At 37.7% G+C, this 20,669-nt stretch overlaps 1 protein-coding gene across 5 annotated transcripts in view; it reads left to right on the top strand.

Annotated features, from left to right (window-relative positions):
* MARCHF1 (membrane associated ring-CH-type finger 1) overlaps positions 1–19,270 on the top strand; it is a 157,212-nt gene extending 137,942 nt beyond the window's left edge. For all 5 annotated transcript variants that reach the window (XM_061475525.1, XM_061475542.1, XM_061475515.1 and 2 more), the window contains 2 exons: positions 15,935–16,082; positions 18,851–19,270. In XM_061475525.1, coding sequence (XP_061331509.1) covers positions 15,935–16,082; positions 18,851–19,152 — 450 coding nt within the window. In that variant the 3' untranslated portion in view covers positions 19,153–19,270. The remainder of the gene's footprint in view (positions 1–15,934; positions 16,083–18,850) is intronic.
* The last annotated feature ends 1,399 nt before the right edge of the window (positions 19,271–20,669 follow it).

Consider the following 20,669-nt stretch of genomic DNA (forward strand, 5'->3'; position numbering starts at 1 on the left):
AGAATATAAACTACAGGGTGACCTTACATCCTGAAAGTCAAAGGTAGGTTATCTGTGCTCATCTGTTGTCCAGGATAAATCAATATAATGGTACACAGGTTGTCAGTGTAGGGATGGTAAGGAGTTTGTTAAACAAATGTGGGGTTTATTTTCTTTGGAGTGAATTATTTCTCCTTTAATTTTTCTTTAAAAACGTTCTCATAATTTTTTGTTTTCTTTTATCTTTGAAGTTTGAGTCAATCTAGAACAGGGCAAGTTTTGATTTAGAATAAATTTCAACGTGAGAGACCTTGAAAAACGTTGAAACTATTAGCTTATATAACTAGTATATGGCTACATACTAATGTTTTGATGGAAAAAGACATTTTGATTTTGTCAGCCTCACGCAGGTAGCAGCAGTTCAGAGAAAGGAGAGCAAATGGAATTCCTTCTCATTTCCCATTCAGAGAAACTTTCTAGTCAGTTCCTGATGATAAACCACTTTTGAAGAGAGAATTAGGATTGATTTGACGAGCAAAGCTTGTGATAGGAAAGGACACAGTTCTCAAGTGCCAAGTAGATCTTTCCAGGGAGACTGAAAATTGAAACAGATGTAAATAAAAAAAGGATGACTGAAGACTTAATCATATTGACTTAGAGTTTAGTAATTGCAGATAAATTTTAACTAATGTGACAGGAAAGAGATAACTGTATAAAATCCCCTGCCTGTCGTATGTCATTTTTTTTTCTGAAAATAGGTTTTATTTCAGTGTTTTCTAAACAAAAGACCTCAGATTTAGTTCCTGTAGAAGAGTACATATTCAATTCCATACAAAACTTATTTTATTAAAAAAAAAAAAAAAAGAAGGCAACTATTTTCCCTACAGTGTAAGTTTCAGGCCTGCTCCAGAAGATGCCATTTCCATGACCATTAGTTCTGCACTGAAGTGACATTGTAGAAGTGAGAGGGCCACCTCTCTCAACCAGTTTTCATTTTAATCTCTACTCTCTACTTGTGATGTGAGATTCTAGTTTTGTTCTTTCCTGTGCATTGCAAAATACAGACTACAGAACTTAATTACATGCATCTATACTTTTGTTTTTGCAGTACCACAGAAGCAGAATTTAAATATATACCGAACTATTTGATTTGAGTGGTATATTACCATCTTTATTCATGCCTCAGCCTTTCATATACCCTCAATGTTTCCTAACAGCTTTTTATCATAGCAAAAACGTTTGAATATCGTATCATACAGCTGTTAGCACCCATAAGTGATAATGTGCAGCATACTGTTAGCATAAATCAAGATACCTTTACTAAATCAATAGGCCTGTGCCAATATGCTGCACTTATTTAATTACAGAATCCCTGAAAGAACCAGACATCAAATAAAACTTAGTTTAATCATTTTAGTGAGTCTCTGCCTTGAAGTAATCCTTTTAAGCATTGATCAACAGGTATTGCAAGTGTTTCATATATTTGAGCAGGTCCAATTACTTGGCTGAATACAAAATTAGAAATTAAATATTAAGCATTGCTTTGTGTCTGTTTTATTTCTCATAGTCTGTGTTATGTCTATCTATCGTTATAGTAATACAGTTGCATTTGTAGCTTTACCTTTCAGCATTTGCAACCCATAATGCAGAATTTCTCATTTATAAAGTGACTTTATTTGTTATGAGTTAGAAAGTGGCAAGAAGCTTGTGGGAGTTCCTTACTGAGCTTTCTCAGGTAATAGCTTCATCCTGAGAAAATCACTTCTTCTTTAAAAAGGATGTAATCCTCGTAAAGTAACAACCTGCATTTCATATCTTTTGAATTTGGTGTTTGAAGCGTAGTAGAAACAGGAACTGAATGAAAATACTGTGAGTATGAAATGGATTAAAGTGTCAGATTAAAAGATGTTCAAAATGCAGGAGGAATGTCTTCAAATGGAGATTTCTCCACAGGGTCTCGCTAAACTTCAAAATACTTTTCGTATTTAAATTTTGCTGTCCAGTTAAGATGTGTGGTATCTGATGAGATGTGTTACTTCAATGCATTATCCCAGCAGATTATTCTGTGGTGTTGGATGTCTATTTCCTCTCCTGATTTTATTTAATCCTTGATAATAACTTGGTTTTGTGAAGCATTAGCAATATTGCGTATCATAGCCATGCAGTTACTCTTGGTCATTAAGGAAGAGCAAGTTATTTTTTTGTTTAGGGAAGCATTATGTACCAGTTAAGGTTGATTTTCTTTCTGAAAGAAAGGGTATATGAATTCATCCCTTTCAACATTGGGAGTGTTCTTTTAGAACAGAGTGATAAGTTTCTGTTAAACTAAACAGAAGCAAAACCAGTGTTAAAACACTGATAATGAAAGAAACTTAATCTTGTTTATTTTGAATGTGTAGATATATCTTCTAAGTGTTTACTCTGCTTGTATTCTGTATTTGTATTTATACTGATAAACAGCACTTCAAAATTTGATATGAGGTTTCACACAGGAGCCTCAGATACAAGCCTGTCTTTGGGTTTTACACCCTTGAACTCTGTGGAACTTCTGCTATCATAAGAGGAGAAGGAAGGAATGCTCTGTCTCCTCTTGTATCATTAACTTTATAAATAATCAGATAGTAATAAGAGTGATAAAATGTCTATGACAGCTTTAACTCCTTTACAGGATCAAAAATTTTAAGTCCCAGCTGGAGATAACGTGGTTCAGAACTTTCCAGAGCGGGGTATTTAGGTTCTGGAGAGAAGTTTCAGAACACACTAACTGAGATTTCCATGCAAAGCAAAACTCGGTTCAAGCATATCGGTGCCCCTTTGTGGTCAGATTAGTGATTAACTGGTTAAATCAGTTTGAGAAAGATTTCAAAGGTTTGGTGTAATGCTGATTATACTATTGGATCAAAAGCAAATATTTAGTTTTACTGTAGTAGGTTAAAGATACTCTGTTTGCAACAAGACCATCAGAACAGTAAGAGCTGTGTATCCAATTAAGATGTATAGTTTGAGCCAACAGACAGCTTGTGGGTAATGCCCAGCTGCAAAGCAGAGGAATCAGCAATTCCACAGGCTCCTTAATAGAAATAATAAACTGAATCACCTATGGAAGGAACGGAAGAAAATCAGAATGCTGCTTTGAGAGGTTTGATAGATGAAACAAAAGTCTTAATTAAACCTTTAAGTACCATTTCTCTTGTAGACTTACTGTTTCACTTTGGAGCAGGGACACATCTGTTTCTGCTCTCCCTGTTGGAGTCAAAACTGCATAGGGGACTATTTTTTACAAAAGAGTTGTCATCTGCACCACTTTAAATCCAGTTGTCAGAGCACTTAGATAATGTGTGAGAGAGCCAGATTCAGCTCCCTTCTCTATGCTCAACATAGTCCTAGAAAAAGAATAAATCTTTAAAAACATGACTGCCTGGGGGAGTTCATTCATAACTGGATGCTTTGTGGATAAATCTTGGTTTTTTTTTTATAAAATCTGGTAGCGTGCAGGGTAAGTTCAGTGACAGCAGTTAAGTTAAGGGTGTTAATTTATTTTTGGTTCAGTGCTACCTATGTAATTCATATTTACATTCCTTACTTATGAATACGGTGATCACTGCCAAAAGTGATGTAGCCTGCACAGACATCTTCATGAAATCCTTCTATGAAATCAAAAGTGGTCGCCTTTGGAAACCATTTCTCCTACCAAAGTAGACTCCCAGAACCAGAAGCGACCTGTAGAGTCTCTCAGGAAAATAAAAAGAGAAACTTGAAGAACTCGTTATTGTAATGCTTGCTGTTCACTTCTTATTGCCCTGTGCTGTGAAGTATAAACCATCTGGCTTTTTCATCAGTTTTCTAATAAGGCTCATGATAAGAAGTGATAGCTAATATTGCATAGGTCAGGTAGCATTGACTTGCTGTGGGATTCATTGCCTTGTAACCCAATTTGGTGGATACTTTGCAATCTTTAACATAGAAGATCCTACATTTTCTTTTAAATTCTGGTGCAGCTACACAGTGTTGTCAAGGCAACCTCCTCTAGTCTTATCTTTTTTCCAGTAAACTGTCTCGAAACATTGCTAGCTGCAAATCATTTCTTGTAATATGTGGGGTCAGACACTTCACTAGTATGCACAAAGGCACAAAGCTATTACTTTCTTATTGGCTATCATGTCATTATAGTGAATAACTTTGTGCTCGAGGGAGAATGTGTATATTAAAGCTTTTAAAGTAAAAATAATTCTATAGCATTTATATCCTATTGTGATGCCTCAAGGATGCAAAGGACTACATTGTTCAGACAGTTGTATGTCCAATTTGTGAGAGAGAGTAATAGAACTCTACCGCTAATTTATCTGTATATAGACCGCATGTTGTAGTTTGCAGAGTAATGTTGTCGTGCATTTTGTGCCATAACAAGAATAATAGACCTTAGCTTTCTTGTAATGGTAGAATTTGGGTTAGCTTTCAACCTCTGTATTTATTTCTCTTCCATTCAATATGGCTTTTATTAACACAGCTCTGGAACTTTGACAACAGATTCTGACCTCATGTGCTGCATACCTTGGAACCATCATAATATCCCCGTAGGTTTGCAAAAAGCTGTCTTCCTGTGATACTTTGCTGGTGTGATACTATTGTCGTTGCTTTGAACATGCATTCTTTTGAGAAGCTGTCGTGGTTTAAACCCAGTCAGGCAACTTGTTCACTCACTCCCAGTGAGTGTTGTCGGGCTGACAACAATCGAGGCCCCCCCCACACACACACACTGCCACCGGGGCTCTCCCCTTCCCCACTCCCAGAGGAACAGGGAGGAGGATCGAAAGGAATGCAACTCCCATGGGTTGAGACAAGAACAGTCCAGCAACCAATGTACAACACAAATCACCACCGCTACTACCAATGACAACAATGATAAGAGAAAATAACAAGGGAAGAGAATACAATACCACCGGCCAAGAAAACGAGTCCCACCCGGAAGCCCGTGTCCTTCCAGGTAACTCCCAGTCACCCCCCACCCCGGGCATGACGTGCTGTGGTATGGAATACCTCCCTGGCTAGCCCGGGTCAGGCGCCCCGTCTCTGCTTCCTCACGGCTTCCCCTCCTCCCTGGCAGAGCATGAGCCTCACAAAGTCCTTGGTCAGGGTAAACATCACTTAGCAACAACCGAAAACATCGGTATCACCAGCACTGTTCCCAGGCTGGAAGTGAAAACACAGCACTGCACCAGTTAACACAAAGGAAAAACATGACTGCTACTGCTGAACCCAGGACAAAAGCAAACAGAAAAAATCTTACACCATAACATGAAATTAGAACTGTCATCTAATTAGCTGCTAGTAATCAAATTTGCTCCTTCTGTTGTTTGGTAGCATGTACAAAATCAAAAGGAATTCAGGAGATTGTCCACATCTGGACAAAAAAAAGTGTTACCCACTTTTGCACAGTACCATGAACATCAGGTCTGGAAGGTACAAACCCTTTTGTGCTTTCTGAGGCTGAAAGAAACAGTTTGGTCTGAGCTGGTTTACACCTTGGATCAAAATGTTTCATTTCCATTTCAACTTGTGGGTCCTACCCTATCTTGCAGTTCAGCAGCCTCTCACTTACTTTGTAAGTGCTTGGGGTGTTCTTGTCTCCTTTTCATTTTTTACACAAAAAGTATAGCTATTAATATAACATTTGAAAAGCATAATCAACCCAAGCATTGACCTAAACCAGTCATTGTAATTCATGGACTTCTGTAAAAATTACATTTCTGCTGTTTCATTTTGAAGCTAGGGATTTTACCAGCTCAAATGGGACTGGGCTGCTACTCATGATCTGATCTGATTAATGTAAATATTAATTTCTCACATAACTAGCATGTACATTTTTACAATGGTATTTGCCTCAAATTTATTTTACTGAGACTTATTGATGTGAGATGATCTGAACGGAGTTCTAGTTCACAGGCTGATGCTTGCTTATTGGTGGAAGGCATGCAAAAAAAAGCCTTCTCTTGAACATAGGAACATAGTGATATTCTCTTGAACATAGCAGTGTGGTACTTGATCTAAATTATGATCTAATGGAATAATTATCAGTTTATTCAGTATATTTTATTACTTTAATGTTATTTTAATTTTATTCATGTAGCTTTTTATTAAAATTATTTGGAAAAAACAAGATTTTTTTTTTCTCCAGGAATTATTCAGATCTTTATTCATTTTATTGATTTATATCTGTCAAAATTGGAATGTAAAGCATTTTTTGGAGGTCTTCCAGACTGAATAGCTTCCATCAGCTCTTTGCCAGAGCACTGGACTGTAGTTTTATGTTAATTACCATAGTCTTTCCTCATCACAAATTTTCTTTATTTCATTTTTATTTAATTGGATCAAAAGAATCTCTCTTGTGGGAAAATTAAAAGACAGGGAAGGTAACTGTAGCTATTCAATGAGAAATCAGTATTCTTGTTAAAGTCATATTACTAGACAATGAAGCACATTGGCTCCTTTTTTTAATCTTTGTTACATGGCAATTCAGATAGATGCATATATACTGTTTATGCAGTTGCAAAAATAAGATGCATCTAGATATGTTTAAACAGCAATGTATTTAAAATTACTAGGGTTTTGGTATACATTTAAATTAAGCTACATCTTTGTGATGATTCAGACTGTTTTGGTTAAGGGAAGCTCAGAAGTCAGGTTACATTGTCTATACAATGTAGGTCAGTTGCTTTTACAACTTCAGGAAAAAAATGACCATTTAAAAAGAATTAGTATTCAGCTTCACTCGTACTATTAAATTAGTGAGTGATGGGGGAGAGGACTGATAAAAGCATCTTTGATCTATAGAGATAGAAAATGAGTTTAAAAAACATGCAAAATGTTCATGAGGTTCATCCAACAGTACCAAATGGCTCTACTTCATTCAGTGACTTTCAGATATGGCTGCTTTCTGTTTCCAGGCAACTGTACTCCTTTTCTCACAAGAGTCCTTAGCCTGCAAGGGGACCTTTGTGCCCTTCCTTCCTCCACTTGCTGCTGTTCTCTCTGTTCCTGTTAAGTTGTGATGCTGAAGGGCTTTGGGCTGTAGTGATGTAACACACACTTCTGTAGGCCAGGTTGCGCAGCAAGTTCCCCAGGTAGTTCCCCTGGCTTTAAGTTTTTATTCTGTACGACACAAATTAGATCTCTAAGGAATTTTACATATTAGAAAGATTGTTTAAACTAGTTACGTATTAAATGGGAGAATCAAGGACATGATCAGTAAAGAAAAAGACAAAGCACACATAGCACAAGGCAGTAATAAGAATTTTCATGCTTGCACTGTTTCAAGAGAAAGCAAACATAGATGAAAAATATTTTCTAAGTAAGTGGAAGATGGAATAACTAATATTCTGTTATAACTCCCAGAGAAGACTCTGTACACCATTTATAACTGCAGCTAAATAAACAGAAAGTGTATTTGTTGATTTACCTTTTCATGTGCCACCAGTTTTATTTCATCAACTCTAATTTCAAAATGCATGCTTCAAGATACTTCTCAGCAGGCTAAACAATTTGATATCGAGGAAATTAAGCAGTGTGATAAATACTGAACAGAAGGTGATGCAGGAAAAGACTATAACAAAACTGTGATCATATAATAACTATGTCTTAGGTGCCTAAGAGGAATTTCACTTTAATTGGACGGGACTAAAGAAATTTGGAGAAGTGTGCAAGACTATGTAATAGGATGTTGATCTCCAGCATGTTGCTATATCCATCTTTCTGTCTAATTCCTCTTCTTTTCCTATTTCTAGCATGCTATCCCAGCCTTCTGTCCACATCCATCACACTGTTTAAGGCGTTTAAGATATGCAAAGGGAGCCCAGGCTACTTTGTGTCTGGAGACAGAAACTTTGGCACAGAATGTTGGGAGATGGGTTGTTATGGCTTCTGTAGTGGAGGAAGGGCTCATCTTTGCTTTGACCCGAAACAATCCATCTCAAATACAGCACTGAGCATGTGTCATGGCTGCTCTTGTATTGCCTGTAGAGTACACGCTACAAAATGCAGCACTCCCACCTGCTTTGTCTGGAAAACGGAATCTCAGTTTAACTGCTCTTGCAGCAAAATTATGATCTGTGCTTTGTGGTATGGTAGTTAGATTGATTGATTCTTTTTTTTCATGTGCAGTTTTGGGGGGATTTTTTGGTATGCCTAAGTTGTTATTTGAGAGCTGGACTGTGATTTAAAGGCATTTACTACTTAGTGACTGCAGGAGAATGTCTGGCGTTCAATTAGGTGTGCTGCTCTTTTGGAAAGACAGAGGAGAGAGAGGTCAAGATGACTAGCTACAAAGAGAATAAAAGTGACACACAAACCAGATCCTTTCAATAGAATGATTGTAGAAATACTGTAGGAAGAGCAGGTAAAAGCATCTGTTTCTGTCCTTAACTGTGATAGAATTCAGTGGAGACATAGATTCTACCCCTTTTTTTCCTTGCTTCTTTATGGGTTGCCCATATGTAGCTTGTTTTTTTGTTTTTTTGAGTAATAAAGGCATATGCCCAGGCACCTAACATAAATATTTTCTAGAGTTCTAGATGTGTGTCTCATGTTTTCAGTACCAAACATTATCTATAGTTTTGCATTGTGGTGATAGTTCATTCCTGACCAGTGGTTTAGTGTTTCACCTGCAGTTTATCCGTCAGGATCATCTTTTTAGATGAGGTAGATGAAATGTACTGTGCTAGGAGATAATGTTCCTTTTCTTAAATAGCTTACAAGGCAAGAAAAGAAACAGCAATTGTAAAAGGGAAGTTCATGATGATAGGATCAAAGTCTGATCATGTAGACTTCTAATGAACAAAGAATTGGTTAATGTTGTATCAGCATTCAAAAAGGATGCTTGGAAAATAAACATTTGGTAGAGTACTTTCACATTCTATATGTTGATGTAATAATTTCTAGCAGATGGGAGCTAGGAAGAAGTACCCAGTATGGAGAGATTATGCTATAGTTACTTGCCAGGGGATTTCTTGCACATTTCTCTGAAGCACCTGGTATTGGCCTCTGCCTGAGACAGACTATTGGATGAGAGGGACATGAGGTCTCACTAGTCCTGTATTTCCAAAGCATAGTATTTTTTTTTCTTGTTTAGTCTGTGTTGGGATGATGAGGATGCAGACACTGAAGTTCTAGTTGTAAATGACAAGTTTCCTCAATGGTACTTTCAGATTGCAAAAACAGCTACTTCTTTTTAGAAATTGTCTTCTCTAATTGCTTAATACCCCCATTTCACACTTTTTAAGGGTCTGCTAACTGATGACATACACAGCTAAAAAATTGCCTTAAGTTTGTGAAGAGTGCATCATTCAAGTCCAGCTCTTCTAACTGTCAGTTAATAAACACCAGTTTTCATAAAACTGAATTGTTAGTCTTTGCAGATGATAATCTTAAAGTATTTATCAAAATGAGATTTTCCATTATGTGGTTCTTTTATTACTCTAGGCTTGCATATCCCACATAAAGGCAAATTAAAGTGTGCTTGTCTTTAGATATGCACCCGTTTCTGGTTCAGTTTTAAACTTTTAACAGGTGTTTTAAATACACCAAAGACATTCATTTGAATTTCAGAGAGCTTTATTTAGTGTCACCTGGGGACAGAAATAGATTTTAGGCAAACTTCAGACAGGTTTGCCAGAGGATTTGTACCAGCTCATCTAATGAGCTATATAGATCAAGGTAGGGTTGTGCATTGATATGGCTCTATGATGCACCATACAAGTTGGATTCTTTTCTATTGATTTGACTTTTGTGTACTATGGCTAATATTGCAGGTCTTCTAATCTTGATCCTTACAGGATTTTTTTTTTCCTCTGGGATGTACCTTTTGATGACAAGCAAAAACAAACACCTTTTTTTTTTTGCTTTTGTGAGCCTGCTCAGTTCTTCCTCTTTAAAAGTGCTCTGGATTTGTTCGGGGAAAAGAACACAAAGGAGGTGTTTTCAGAGGCCAATCCCTTTTCCTTTCAGCCATCAGACCTGACACATTCTGTTGGACTGCATGAGGGGCGCTTCTTGAAGAAGGGCGCAGTGAGGCATGCATCATCACTCAGGCACAGGCTGTAGCCACATGTTTAGGTGGCATGGAGTGGCTTTTAGTCAAATTACAAGGTTTGAGGTCTCATCTCTCATCAGCACTTCAAATCTGCACGAGGCTATTTTGTTCTCCCAACATGTGTGGAGCCCTGTTGTCCTTTATTGCTATTATTTCTCCCTCCTCCACCCACTGAACAAATTCCATTCCTGCAAACTACTGTTGGCAGCTGCTTTCCTCCAGCTGGTAATGAACAGTTTACTGTGGAGACTGAACCAATTAGCACTGCAACGAGTGACCAGAAAAGCCTGCCTAACCCACTCAGTATACTCTAAGCTACATGTTCAGACTACTGACATATCTTGAGTGCTTGGCTCACTTCATCATACACTGCCCCAGTTCTTTAAAGCTTATCTCAGAAGTGTGTATTCCTAGTTTGTGTGCAGAGTGCAGTTTCTATGACAGCCACTAGTAAATTATTTTAGCCTTCATTTTGCAGGCATGATTATTCCAAGGTAGAGGTTGGCTCAAGGTCTTTCTTTAGATTGTAGAAAGAATCCAGAAAATGTTGTGTGATGACTTTAGCTCTAGGTGAGAGCAGAAGGACGTCCTTCCAGCTGTGGGTACTGTTTACATTCCGTTTGTTGTCATTTTTTTGCTAAATGATGGATAGGGAGAAATATGTCAGAACGGGAAAAATATTTAATATTAGCAATGTCATGGCCATATAAGATTCCTCTGTCAAGTCTCCTTGCCTGCAATTTTTAAAATCGGGGCTCCTGAAAATACCCAGGGGTTAGAAGTCGAAGCATTTATAGCATGTTTCAAAACAGCCCATTAACTTCACCTTCAATTTAGCATCGTCAGTGATGAGCTCCTACAAGAGAGAGACCTTCGGCTGTAAAGGTTTGAACCTACAAACCTGAAATAGATATGGAGTTGCTTCAGGACATCTATGTAGACAAAATCTCATGGCCAATGTGAGGGAAGATTACTGCTAGCAGGAGGCAATGTGTGAACACAAAATGGTGGATGGGGTCAGGCAGGCAATCAATCTACAATCTGAAAGGGGGGGAAGGGAACACGAGCAGCAATCTGCAGAGTGCGATTCTGTGATGTGGCAATAGCTTTTGTGTGTGGATCAGTGAGAATCTTTTGGTTCTGCATTGGGCAGTCATGAAACCACTTTGCAGAAAGCTTAAGTATGGGAGGGAATTAAAACTGCAGATTTACTTCTGTTAAGAAGAGAGGCTGTATTGGGATCTCTAGAATATGAAGCAGACAAACTGTTTTCAGAGGATATTAAGAAAATATCCATCTTTATTTGTTGATACTGATTAACCAAGCTTCTATTAGAAATGACATGCAGGGAGGTAGATTTTGGTCCTTTAAAATAAACACCAGGGATTTTATGAGACTATGTTATAGGAAAGGGAAGTGGTTGGCTGCATGTGATTTAGATGTTCCCTGTGGGTAGGCTGTATTTTATTTTGGTTTTGTTTTGATTTTCTTTTTCTTTACCCAGAAGACTCATGACTGCAATTTGTAATTGCAAGAGTGGGTTTTGAAATCAGTAACCATTCTCTTAAAATTTCAGAGTCTTTAAGAATCAAAACCAGAGCACGAGGTAGAAACTTAGTGTTTTACAGCTGCCACTTTCAAGATTATTACAAATTTATCCAGCAGTAAAGCACAGGAACTCAGGCTGAGGTGCATATCGTGCTTTAGAAGTAGCTGTAAGTGGTGGTTGGGGTGGGAGGAGTATTTCTTGTCACATTTACAATCCACCTTCTTTCCTTTGACAATTCATTCTTTCTTCCTGGTAGGAACCTCTGAAGCAGGTAGACAGTCTTCTATCACCCTCCAGTGGTTTGCAGAGCACACTGCAAGTGTAATGTTCAGAAAGCTTATTCAGAAAATAGAAATGGGGCTGGGGCTGTTTCAAGTTTTCTTCTTGGGATATGCACTGTTCCATTATGGAGGTTTTTTTGGGGGCGACTTGTGTAAAAGGTGTTGCAGTCTTCAGATGTTACAAAGGGTCTTGGCACACCTGTTCTGGCACACCCATTTTGTGGAGCATAATGGTGTTCATGCAATTGCTTGCATTTGCAAGACATTAAACCATCTGCATCTCTCATGATTTCCTGTCTGTGTCTGTATTGCTGTCAGGATTAAGGAATCTGTGAGTGAGGACAATCAGATGTACAACAGTGAAGGGGTGCTTCAGAGGTGGTTGGGCAAAAGCTAGTGTTTGGGTGTTTGTCTACAAGTTTAGAGTCTCAGTAATTTGTAAGTCATTATAAATGTCTCCTCTGGCTGTTATTGTCTCTTCTATTTCTTTTCTTCCTTCCAGTCTCTTTATGTGTATTAACATATGAGTTTCCAAGGAAAATTGCATTTGGGCACTTTTTTTGGTGTTATTTTTCTGTTCTTCGTGGCTCTGCTATTCTATCCATGGCATGTCAGGGTGTCATCAACCTGATGGTTGCACACTTTTTTGGAGTACTGATGAAAATGATAAAAGATGATGCATTTTATTTTACCTTGTTATCATGAATGTAGAACTTATGCCATGAGAACTGCAGAAGCTTCCAAATACAGAAGGGGTGAATTTCTGAGTGGTTAAGGAGGCATTGATATGCTGTGTGACATGGTAGCACCTGCCAAACTTATCCACATAACTTTTACTTGTACTTTAGGACTCAATATAGCTTAAAGGGGGTGATGCTTTCACTGCTCAATATATTGTGGACTTTGCTATGGATTTTCAAGCGATTTTTTATTTCCCTACCTATGCTTTTATCCAAGAAAGTCTGTGCTAACAGAAACAGTCAAATTTTTGATTTAAGCCAATTGCAAATATCCTCAAATCGTGAAATGCACTTTTTTTCTGCTCCAGGACAACATAAATTGTTGGCTTATCTACTAACATCAGTTGTCTACTAGAGAGTGACAGTGGTCATGTAGAACTCTCTGTTCTGCCAAGATAAAATACATGAGTAGGACAAGAAAATTGCCGTAGCTACCACAGGGATCACCAGGAGTAAAGCACAAAGTTTAATTGAACTTCCCCTTCTGAGTTCAGCCCATCATGACTAGAGTTGGAGAGGAGAACTGGGACTGCAGCTGGGGCAGGGCAGAACAAAAGCACAACTCTCAAGAGCTTTAATTTCTCCCAAGTACTCTGATCTCCCTGTGTCTGTGTGAGCAGGTCTCTAGTTCCTTTCTTGTATCCCAGCTGGGACTCTGCACAGTCCTCCAGTTCCATAATGACCCATGTCCTGGTGACCTCTCCAAGTCCCCTGCCAGCCTGCTTATTTCTGGTGGTAGACTAGACACACAGGCATGCTGTCTGGTGGGAGAAGGAAAGGGGCCAGCAAAAGGAATCAGTCAGGCAGGCCTTGGCTTGCTTTCTGGCTGGATCTGGTCACGGGATGTTAGCATAAAAGGTCTGCTTTAGCCCATTTCTGCTAGCTTCCTCTCCTGATATATCTTTCTTGTCAATCTCAGCAGAAGTCTGTGAGCTTATTCCTTTATTTACCTACCCTGCCTGTTGGTCATTCAGGTTTCTTTTTCTTTGCCACTTACAAAATGTTTGCATTTAGAGAAATGGGAACAACCTTCTTGTTTGACTTTAAAATTCCATATGCAATAGCTGTATTTGTCCAGGTGTTCAGATAGATACTAAAGCTTTTGTGTATGTTGCAGAGAGTAAAATGGTTGTAAGGAGACTGGAGGTACACATGACAGTGGAAATTTAGCTCAGAATCTTCTCTCCGGTAGACCAAAACACACAGCATCAGAGTTGAGACTGCAAAAAAACTTCTATTTATGAACACAGTTCATTCTTTATTATGTTCAGCTTTGATCTCTCACAAAGCATCCACAGGTAAATGAAGGGTTAAGGTAAAATCCCTTCTTCCATGTGGACAAAGACCACTTTTTCTTTGGAAAGAAAGCCTTTTGCAAGGCTTGAATTGAATTTTTGCTGCAAAAAAGATAAGTCTCTAGGTCAAATGCTGTGTAACCTGGCGACTGTAATGATATGATAAGACTGATGATAATGCCACAGTCTGTCTGCTCAATACTACCTACGTGAACTACAATGAATATAAGGTTCTGGGTTTTTTTGTTGGTTTATTTACTTTTTTTAATGCCTCCCATTTTCCCAGACTGCTGTACAGAACCCAGTAAGCTTAGTTTTCATTCCTAAGTAGATGTATCAGAAAATGAAGTATTAGCTAGGAAATAGTAATAGACTGCTAGCACTGTCTCTTTGTATATAACTCAGGAAATATGTCAGTTCTTCTATACAGTTATTTAAGGCTTGTGATTGTAAAACTTTAGCAAGGGCTAGAAAATGCTCCAGAGATTTTGTTTTGAGGTGACAGCTCTGAAATGTGCAAGTTTAACTGCCACTAAAGACTGAAACTTGTTTGGTCCAGTAAGTACTGTTGTAAAACTAGGGGCAGGAAGAAGCATTTTTGAAAGTTAGCCCTCTTGGTGACATTGCATTAACATTTTAGGACAGTTGTGCTCCTTCAAAATGTGACAGGACAGCAAGCAGTAGTCAGACAAGAACTGCCATACTGGTTCAGGTTAAAGCGTAAACCTCTATCTTTAATGCTAACTATCTCCAAAACTATACATAAGCAATTTAGGGGAAATTTGCTATTTCCCTATAACAAACCAAAACAAAATATAAAAACCAAACTAGCCAACAACAACAACAAAAAAGCTCCAAAGCAACCCAAAACAAGGAAAACAAAGCCAAACTCATACCTTCAAAGCAAATTTATACCACCTCGGTGCTCTGAAGTGGCCAGTGGTTTTGAGCCAGGTTTAGCACCTGGAAAAGACTAGGAACCACTGCAGGAGTGCAGTAAAGGTATATGTAGGCAAGCAGCAGCTTTGCTGTGCCGGTCGTCTGTGCTGGGGCCTGCACACTGTAGCACAGTTCAGTCTTGCATGAGCACGGCTGCAGGGAGGTGGCACTGTTGTACTGAGGTTCGTACTTGTTCCATGTATCAGATGCTAGCGACCGGCTCTGAGATTATTCATTGGAATTGAGGCATTTTGGTTTTAAATGTCATTCTTTCATCTGTTTTTCAATGTAAGCGTTTTAGTAGGGAAGGGGTTTATTTTAAAGAAGTGCTGAAAAAAACCTACATCTTCACAAGGAAGACGATTAAAAAGTTGGCCCAAAGAGTTGCATTGTTTAAATGCAGAGAATAGCTTATTTCATCTTAAAATAGCCTTAAGATAGGATTTATTGCCATAATTCACAGATGTATGATGGATTTAGGGCCATAATTCACAAACGTGTGCCTGGAAGACCCTTCTTGCATTACCAAGGCCAACTGCTTTCACGTACAATTATTTCCATGTAATCATCTTTTCGAGTTTATTGAATTTAATCCTCAATGCTATTGCATTTCTTATGCTCTTAATTTATGGGAAGTCTGTTCCATAACTGCATTCCTCTAAGTCTAAGCAACTGAGAATAGCTGAGAACAGTGTAAGTATTAAAAACTAAAGTCTGGGTTTTTTTAATTCTCTCATCACCAGAGGTGTGCATCAGGTAAGGTTAAAATGAATATTCAGCTTCTTACCTGTCTATTAACATGTTTTGGCTATGCTGCAATGAGATTACTTCAGATGTCATTTGCAAGCAGACAGAAACAGAACTCTTGATTCCTCTGAATCTGTAAAAGTAACATCATTATGAATTTTACAGTGACGATGCACATACTGCTGTAATGTGTATTATCAAAATAAAAGGATTTGTTAATTTTATTAATTACTGCTTTTTTTTTTCTTTTTGGTAGAAAGAGAATCAGTTTATTGTACTATTTTAAAATTCTAACTTTTATTTATTTTTTTTCATTACAGTGGGAGAAACTACAGATGACAACAAGTGAGAGGAGGAAAATAGTTTGTTCAGTCACATTCCATGTAATTGCAATTACCTGTGTTGTTTGGTCATTGTATGTTTTAATTGACAGAACCGCTGAGGAAATTAAACAAGGCAATGATAATGGTAAGTATCTTCTACCTTCCTCAGTCTTGTTGATAATGCAATGGATGGCTTTGAGAGGCAGGTATGTAACCAGTCACATTCTGTTCTTAAATGACAGCTCACTGATACATGGCTATAGCAATTGCTTTAATGCAGAAGTAATGAGTGCGTCAGTGTTAAAAGCTTGTTATGCCCTGCAGAGAGACCTCTACTTAGTGTAATCATTGCCATGGCTTAACTAGCCTGCTGTTTTTTCTTAGGTTAATCTCCCATTATCTAGATATTCTGAAGTTCAGACAAAGAGCTGAGTCAAATTCAAACAGCTCAGTGCAAGTTCAGGTCAAAAAATAGTGATTTGTTTATATTACCCACTTGAACCTTGATATCCTGTAAAACACGATAGAGCCCCTTCATCAACAAGCTTCCTTATACAAAGTTCCAAGAGACTGTGTTCCAGTTGTGTTAGTCCTTCATGTAGGACTTAAGAAATATGGAAAGCCATCCCTGCATCCTTTTGAATAGAATTTCATTGTGAATGCCGGTTGCTTTTATTTTGAGGGTGGTCAAACACTGGAGCAGAGAAGTTGTGGAGTCTTCATTTGTGGACATACCAAAAACCCAACTGGCCATGTATAGCAAAACGTGTTTAACACAACTAGGTTTCTTTGTACCCTATGTGGAAACTGTGTTCCAAACTGAACTACTGTTTTCCATTTCAAATCTGTTTAGTCTTAAATTTAGTCTTAAATACGATCATGATGATAAAAGGCTTTTGAGTTTCTATCTGAATTAACTTTAAGTGCAGTAGAAGGACAAAGGTCTGTAGCTTTGTACTATGCTCTCAAGTTAACACAGAAAGCAAAACAGGCAGAGCTTTGTGCCTTGGTAAATATTTAATGATACTCCTGATGCTTGCCTTTCTTCCCTGTGAGAGGAAAATATGTAACAAGCCTCAGTAACTCACAGATGAATGTGTACTGTATAGTCTTGTTTTGCCTCCTTTCTAGATGGGTAGCCCTATTTTCCATCTCTCAAAAAAAATGGCCCTAAGGACAGGACTAGGAATGGCTTTGAACTTCTATTTATAAGTACAACTAGGTGATCCTACTCATTAAAAGGGGGAATGTAGTTCTGTGGATTAGCTGAATTCACACAACAAAACAGCTGACATGAATTTTTGTTGTTATATAGAATGCATAATAATCATATTAATTAATTCCTGGTAGGCTGAAAATATTTATGATTTCCATAGAATTCAGTGCCTACCAAATGTAACGGATGATTCTCCACCCTAAAAAGTGGACAGAGATACACCTTGAAGCTCCTTAAACCATGTAAAAATAACTGTTTACTGAAGAGAAGTCTATTGCCCCCATGTTGGCAGGGGTGATACTTTTACAAAATCAAACCTCTAGGAGGAAGAGGACAGGGAAGAGCCATATCTGTAGTTTGCTTTTCTCTTCATTATCTCCCTTCAAATGGGAAATGCTAGGAAAAAGACAGTGAACACAGGAGGAAAAAACACTTTATAAACACCTTTAGAGGAGAAAATCTGAAAGCCCTGAGCACTAGTACTGTTTGTTAATATTGTGTAAGTTTAAAAACCTCTTTTTAACATGTATCTTAAAATATTTAAAGGATTTGGTTTTTTTTCCTCCTTATGAAAGCATATGATAGAAATAAATGAAAGTGTAAACCTTGTCATTGGTAAAACTGTCACTGGTCAATAGAAAGGACAATTTAAAACCTATTTAAAATATTCTAAAATTTATATGGCACCACTGGAAGGGAATCAAGTTTCACATAAATTTGCTCTGCGTGAAGAAGCAGGTCTGAGCTTTACCTCTCCTAATAAATCTCAAATTTGTTAAAATACAGCAATTCTGGAATATACTGCATGATGCAAAATTCACTGTGCCATACCAGTTAAGCAACAAATGACACTTTCTGTATAACCATGGATGAAGCAGCAGCAGCACATCTTTAATTCTAAGAAGTGGAAGAAACTCTGAACGAAAGCGGAGCTGTTTATTCAGCCTCTTTCTTCTGAGCTCAGCACTCCAGCTGTGACTTGCCGATTCTAAGTGCCTTTACCCACTGATAGGCTTAGTCAGATGCTAACCGTACTGTTTTCACCTTTAAAAGCAAGAAAGAGACAGTGATATTTAAACCCAGTTATTAAAGGGGGAAATGAGAGAAAGAACACATCACTGTATATGACACCTTGGCAAAGTGTTCTTTGTTACTTCTTCTGATTCCAGGAACAGGGAATTGAAGAAAGGTTTGACAAACATTTTGTGAACAAATTTAACAAATACATAAGGATTTGTCTGTGGCAAGTTCAATTAAATAGAGTAATAGCAGTTTAGGCAGATACAAAGTGATTTCAAGGTCTTTGTATGCTTTCATTTTGCTGCAAATTAAAAAAAAAACCAGCACCATCACTTAATAGATTGTTACTATTTCAAAGTACTGCTATGACAGAGAACACTACAGCTATCAGTGTTACCAAGCATTATACTGCCTTTGTGCAAGTGGCCTTTCACTTATTATTTGACCAGATTGTGGTGAAGTCAGTTGAAAGTGGGAGGCAGATGTAGTTTCTTGTCTGGCCTATGGGACAGGAAACTGCTGTTATTTTCTCCTTGAGTCACAACTGTCCCAATAGCATGTACATACCCGGAATTCTTAGCAAGTAAGTGGCTTATTTTCAAAATATTTTACTGAAATTCAGTGCTTGATATTCAATATATAACAATGGTAATTTATATAAATGTTTTATTTTAAAGGTGTCCTTGAATGGCCATTTTGGACAAAACTCGTGGTGGTGGCCATTGGATTCACGGGGGGCCTGGTCTTCATGTACGTGCAGTGTAAGGTGTATGTTCAGCTGTGGCGCAGGTTGAAAGCCTACAATAGAGTGATCTTTGTTCAGAACTGCCCAGACACCACCAAAAAACTGGAGGACAAGAACTCTTTGTGCACTCAGACCTCAGATATCAAGGACGCAGTAGTGGTGCCAGTAGCACAGACAGGTACAAACTCTCAGCCAGAAGCTGAAGAAATGATGTCTGAGGTCATGCCAGTTTGACAGAGGCAGCACTGTTTCTTCCTTGCAGAATAAGGCGTAGTGTTTTGTACACTACAGATGCTAAAAGAGAGCAGAAACGACTGCATTTTTTTCAGTTAAAAAGAACAAAAAAAACCCACACAGAAAACAAAATCCTACAAGGAAAATGGATCCAGCAAAGCAACTTGTTACTGTATGGAATGTGACCGTTTGTGAAGTAGTTCCTCAATTAGTCACCAAGTGTAGTGAAAGTGGAAGTAAGTGTAGAAAGTGCAATAGAGAACAGGTTTAACAGACAATGCCAAACCAATGTGACAATAGTACTTTCTTTTTTTTTCTTTTTTTCTTTTACTTTAAATTTGATGGCTGGGAAAGTAGGAAGAGACCTGATAGAATCATTTTGTTTACAGAAAACAAAAACCTTTAATCTGTTTACTACTAAGAGTTGTGTATTTGCTATTTATCTTCTTAAAGATACACCTCAAGAGGGTACCAGTCAAGTTATATGCATTAACTGAAGCGAAGTACAAAGAGCTGTACCTCAGTACTCATTCTCTAAGCCTCATATGGTAACAAATATTCATGTGACTGCAGTGGAGCCTGAAAGTTTGGACAGCTGTGTCAACTGAGGATATTTGAGACATTTGAAGGGTAGTATTGTTCTGAATATGCCTGAATTTTTGAAAAGTAAGTAACTCCAACCAGCATAAACTCATGTCTCCATAAGCTACAGATATTTTTTTTAAGTACAGCTGTTTGCAGAACAAAAACAGGAAGGAGAGAATGTGTAGGTATGTATTTAGAAGAGCGGCTCAGCTGTTCATTTTGCTTTGTAAGAGTGAATTAGACATAATTTGGATGCACAAAGATTTGAGGCAGAACTATAAATTAAAAAAATGCAATTCAGTGAAGAACTACACAAAAGTAAATAGCATATTATCCAAGGTCTGAAAAAGGATGACACATAGGGAAGACGGAAGCCAATTTTGGTTTTATTTTTTAAGATTCATAATACAGGACAGTAGACGTAAGAGAATATACCTACATATTTTAACAGAACATTAGTTTTTATCTCCTTGTTCTGAAAAGTTAGCTTTTTTTTTTCCTGACTGAAAAAATAAATCAATGGTTTCCCTCTGTACAGGTAAACTTGAGGTGTTAGAGATTTACAGTTCAGTTAACTTCGTGTTTTGAACATCCTCATATAAAAATAAAGTGTGAATAGCATTAAAAGGTGCAATAGATAAATGAATGTAGATGTAATACTGTGTCCAACAGGGTGAATTATATATAAAGAGCCATTTTTGTGATTCACTTTTCATATCTGTGATGTTTACCATCAGGACACAACAGCAAGTATTGACCTGAAGTAGTTACGTACTGGCATGGACAAGTCTGGGGCCTGAAAGTAATGTATATTTTAAAAAAAAAAAAAAGGATTAAAGTTGTTTTGCTTTTTTTTAATCTTTTATTTAGGTAAAGAAGGAAAAGCAAACAAGTAAATAAAGAACCAGAGTAAAGAGGCTAGGAAAGGACAG

This window comes from Pezoporus flaviventris, unplaced genomic scaffold (genome assembly GCF_033815535.1).
Source record: "Pezoporus flaviventris isolate CSIRO_AGI_PZ_B2104156 unplaced genomic scaffold, CSIRO_AGI_Pfla_v1 ptg000002l, whole genome shotgun sequence".
Taxonomy (NCBI): Eukaryota; Metazoa; Chordata; class Aves; order Psittaciformes; family Psittacidae; genus Pezoporus; species Pezoporus flaviventris.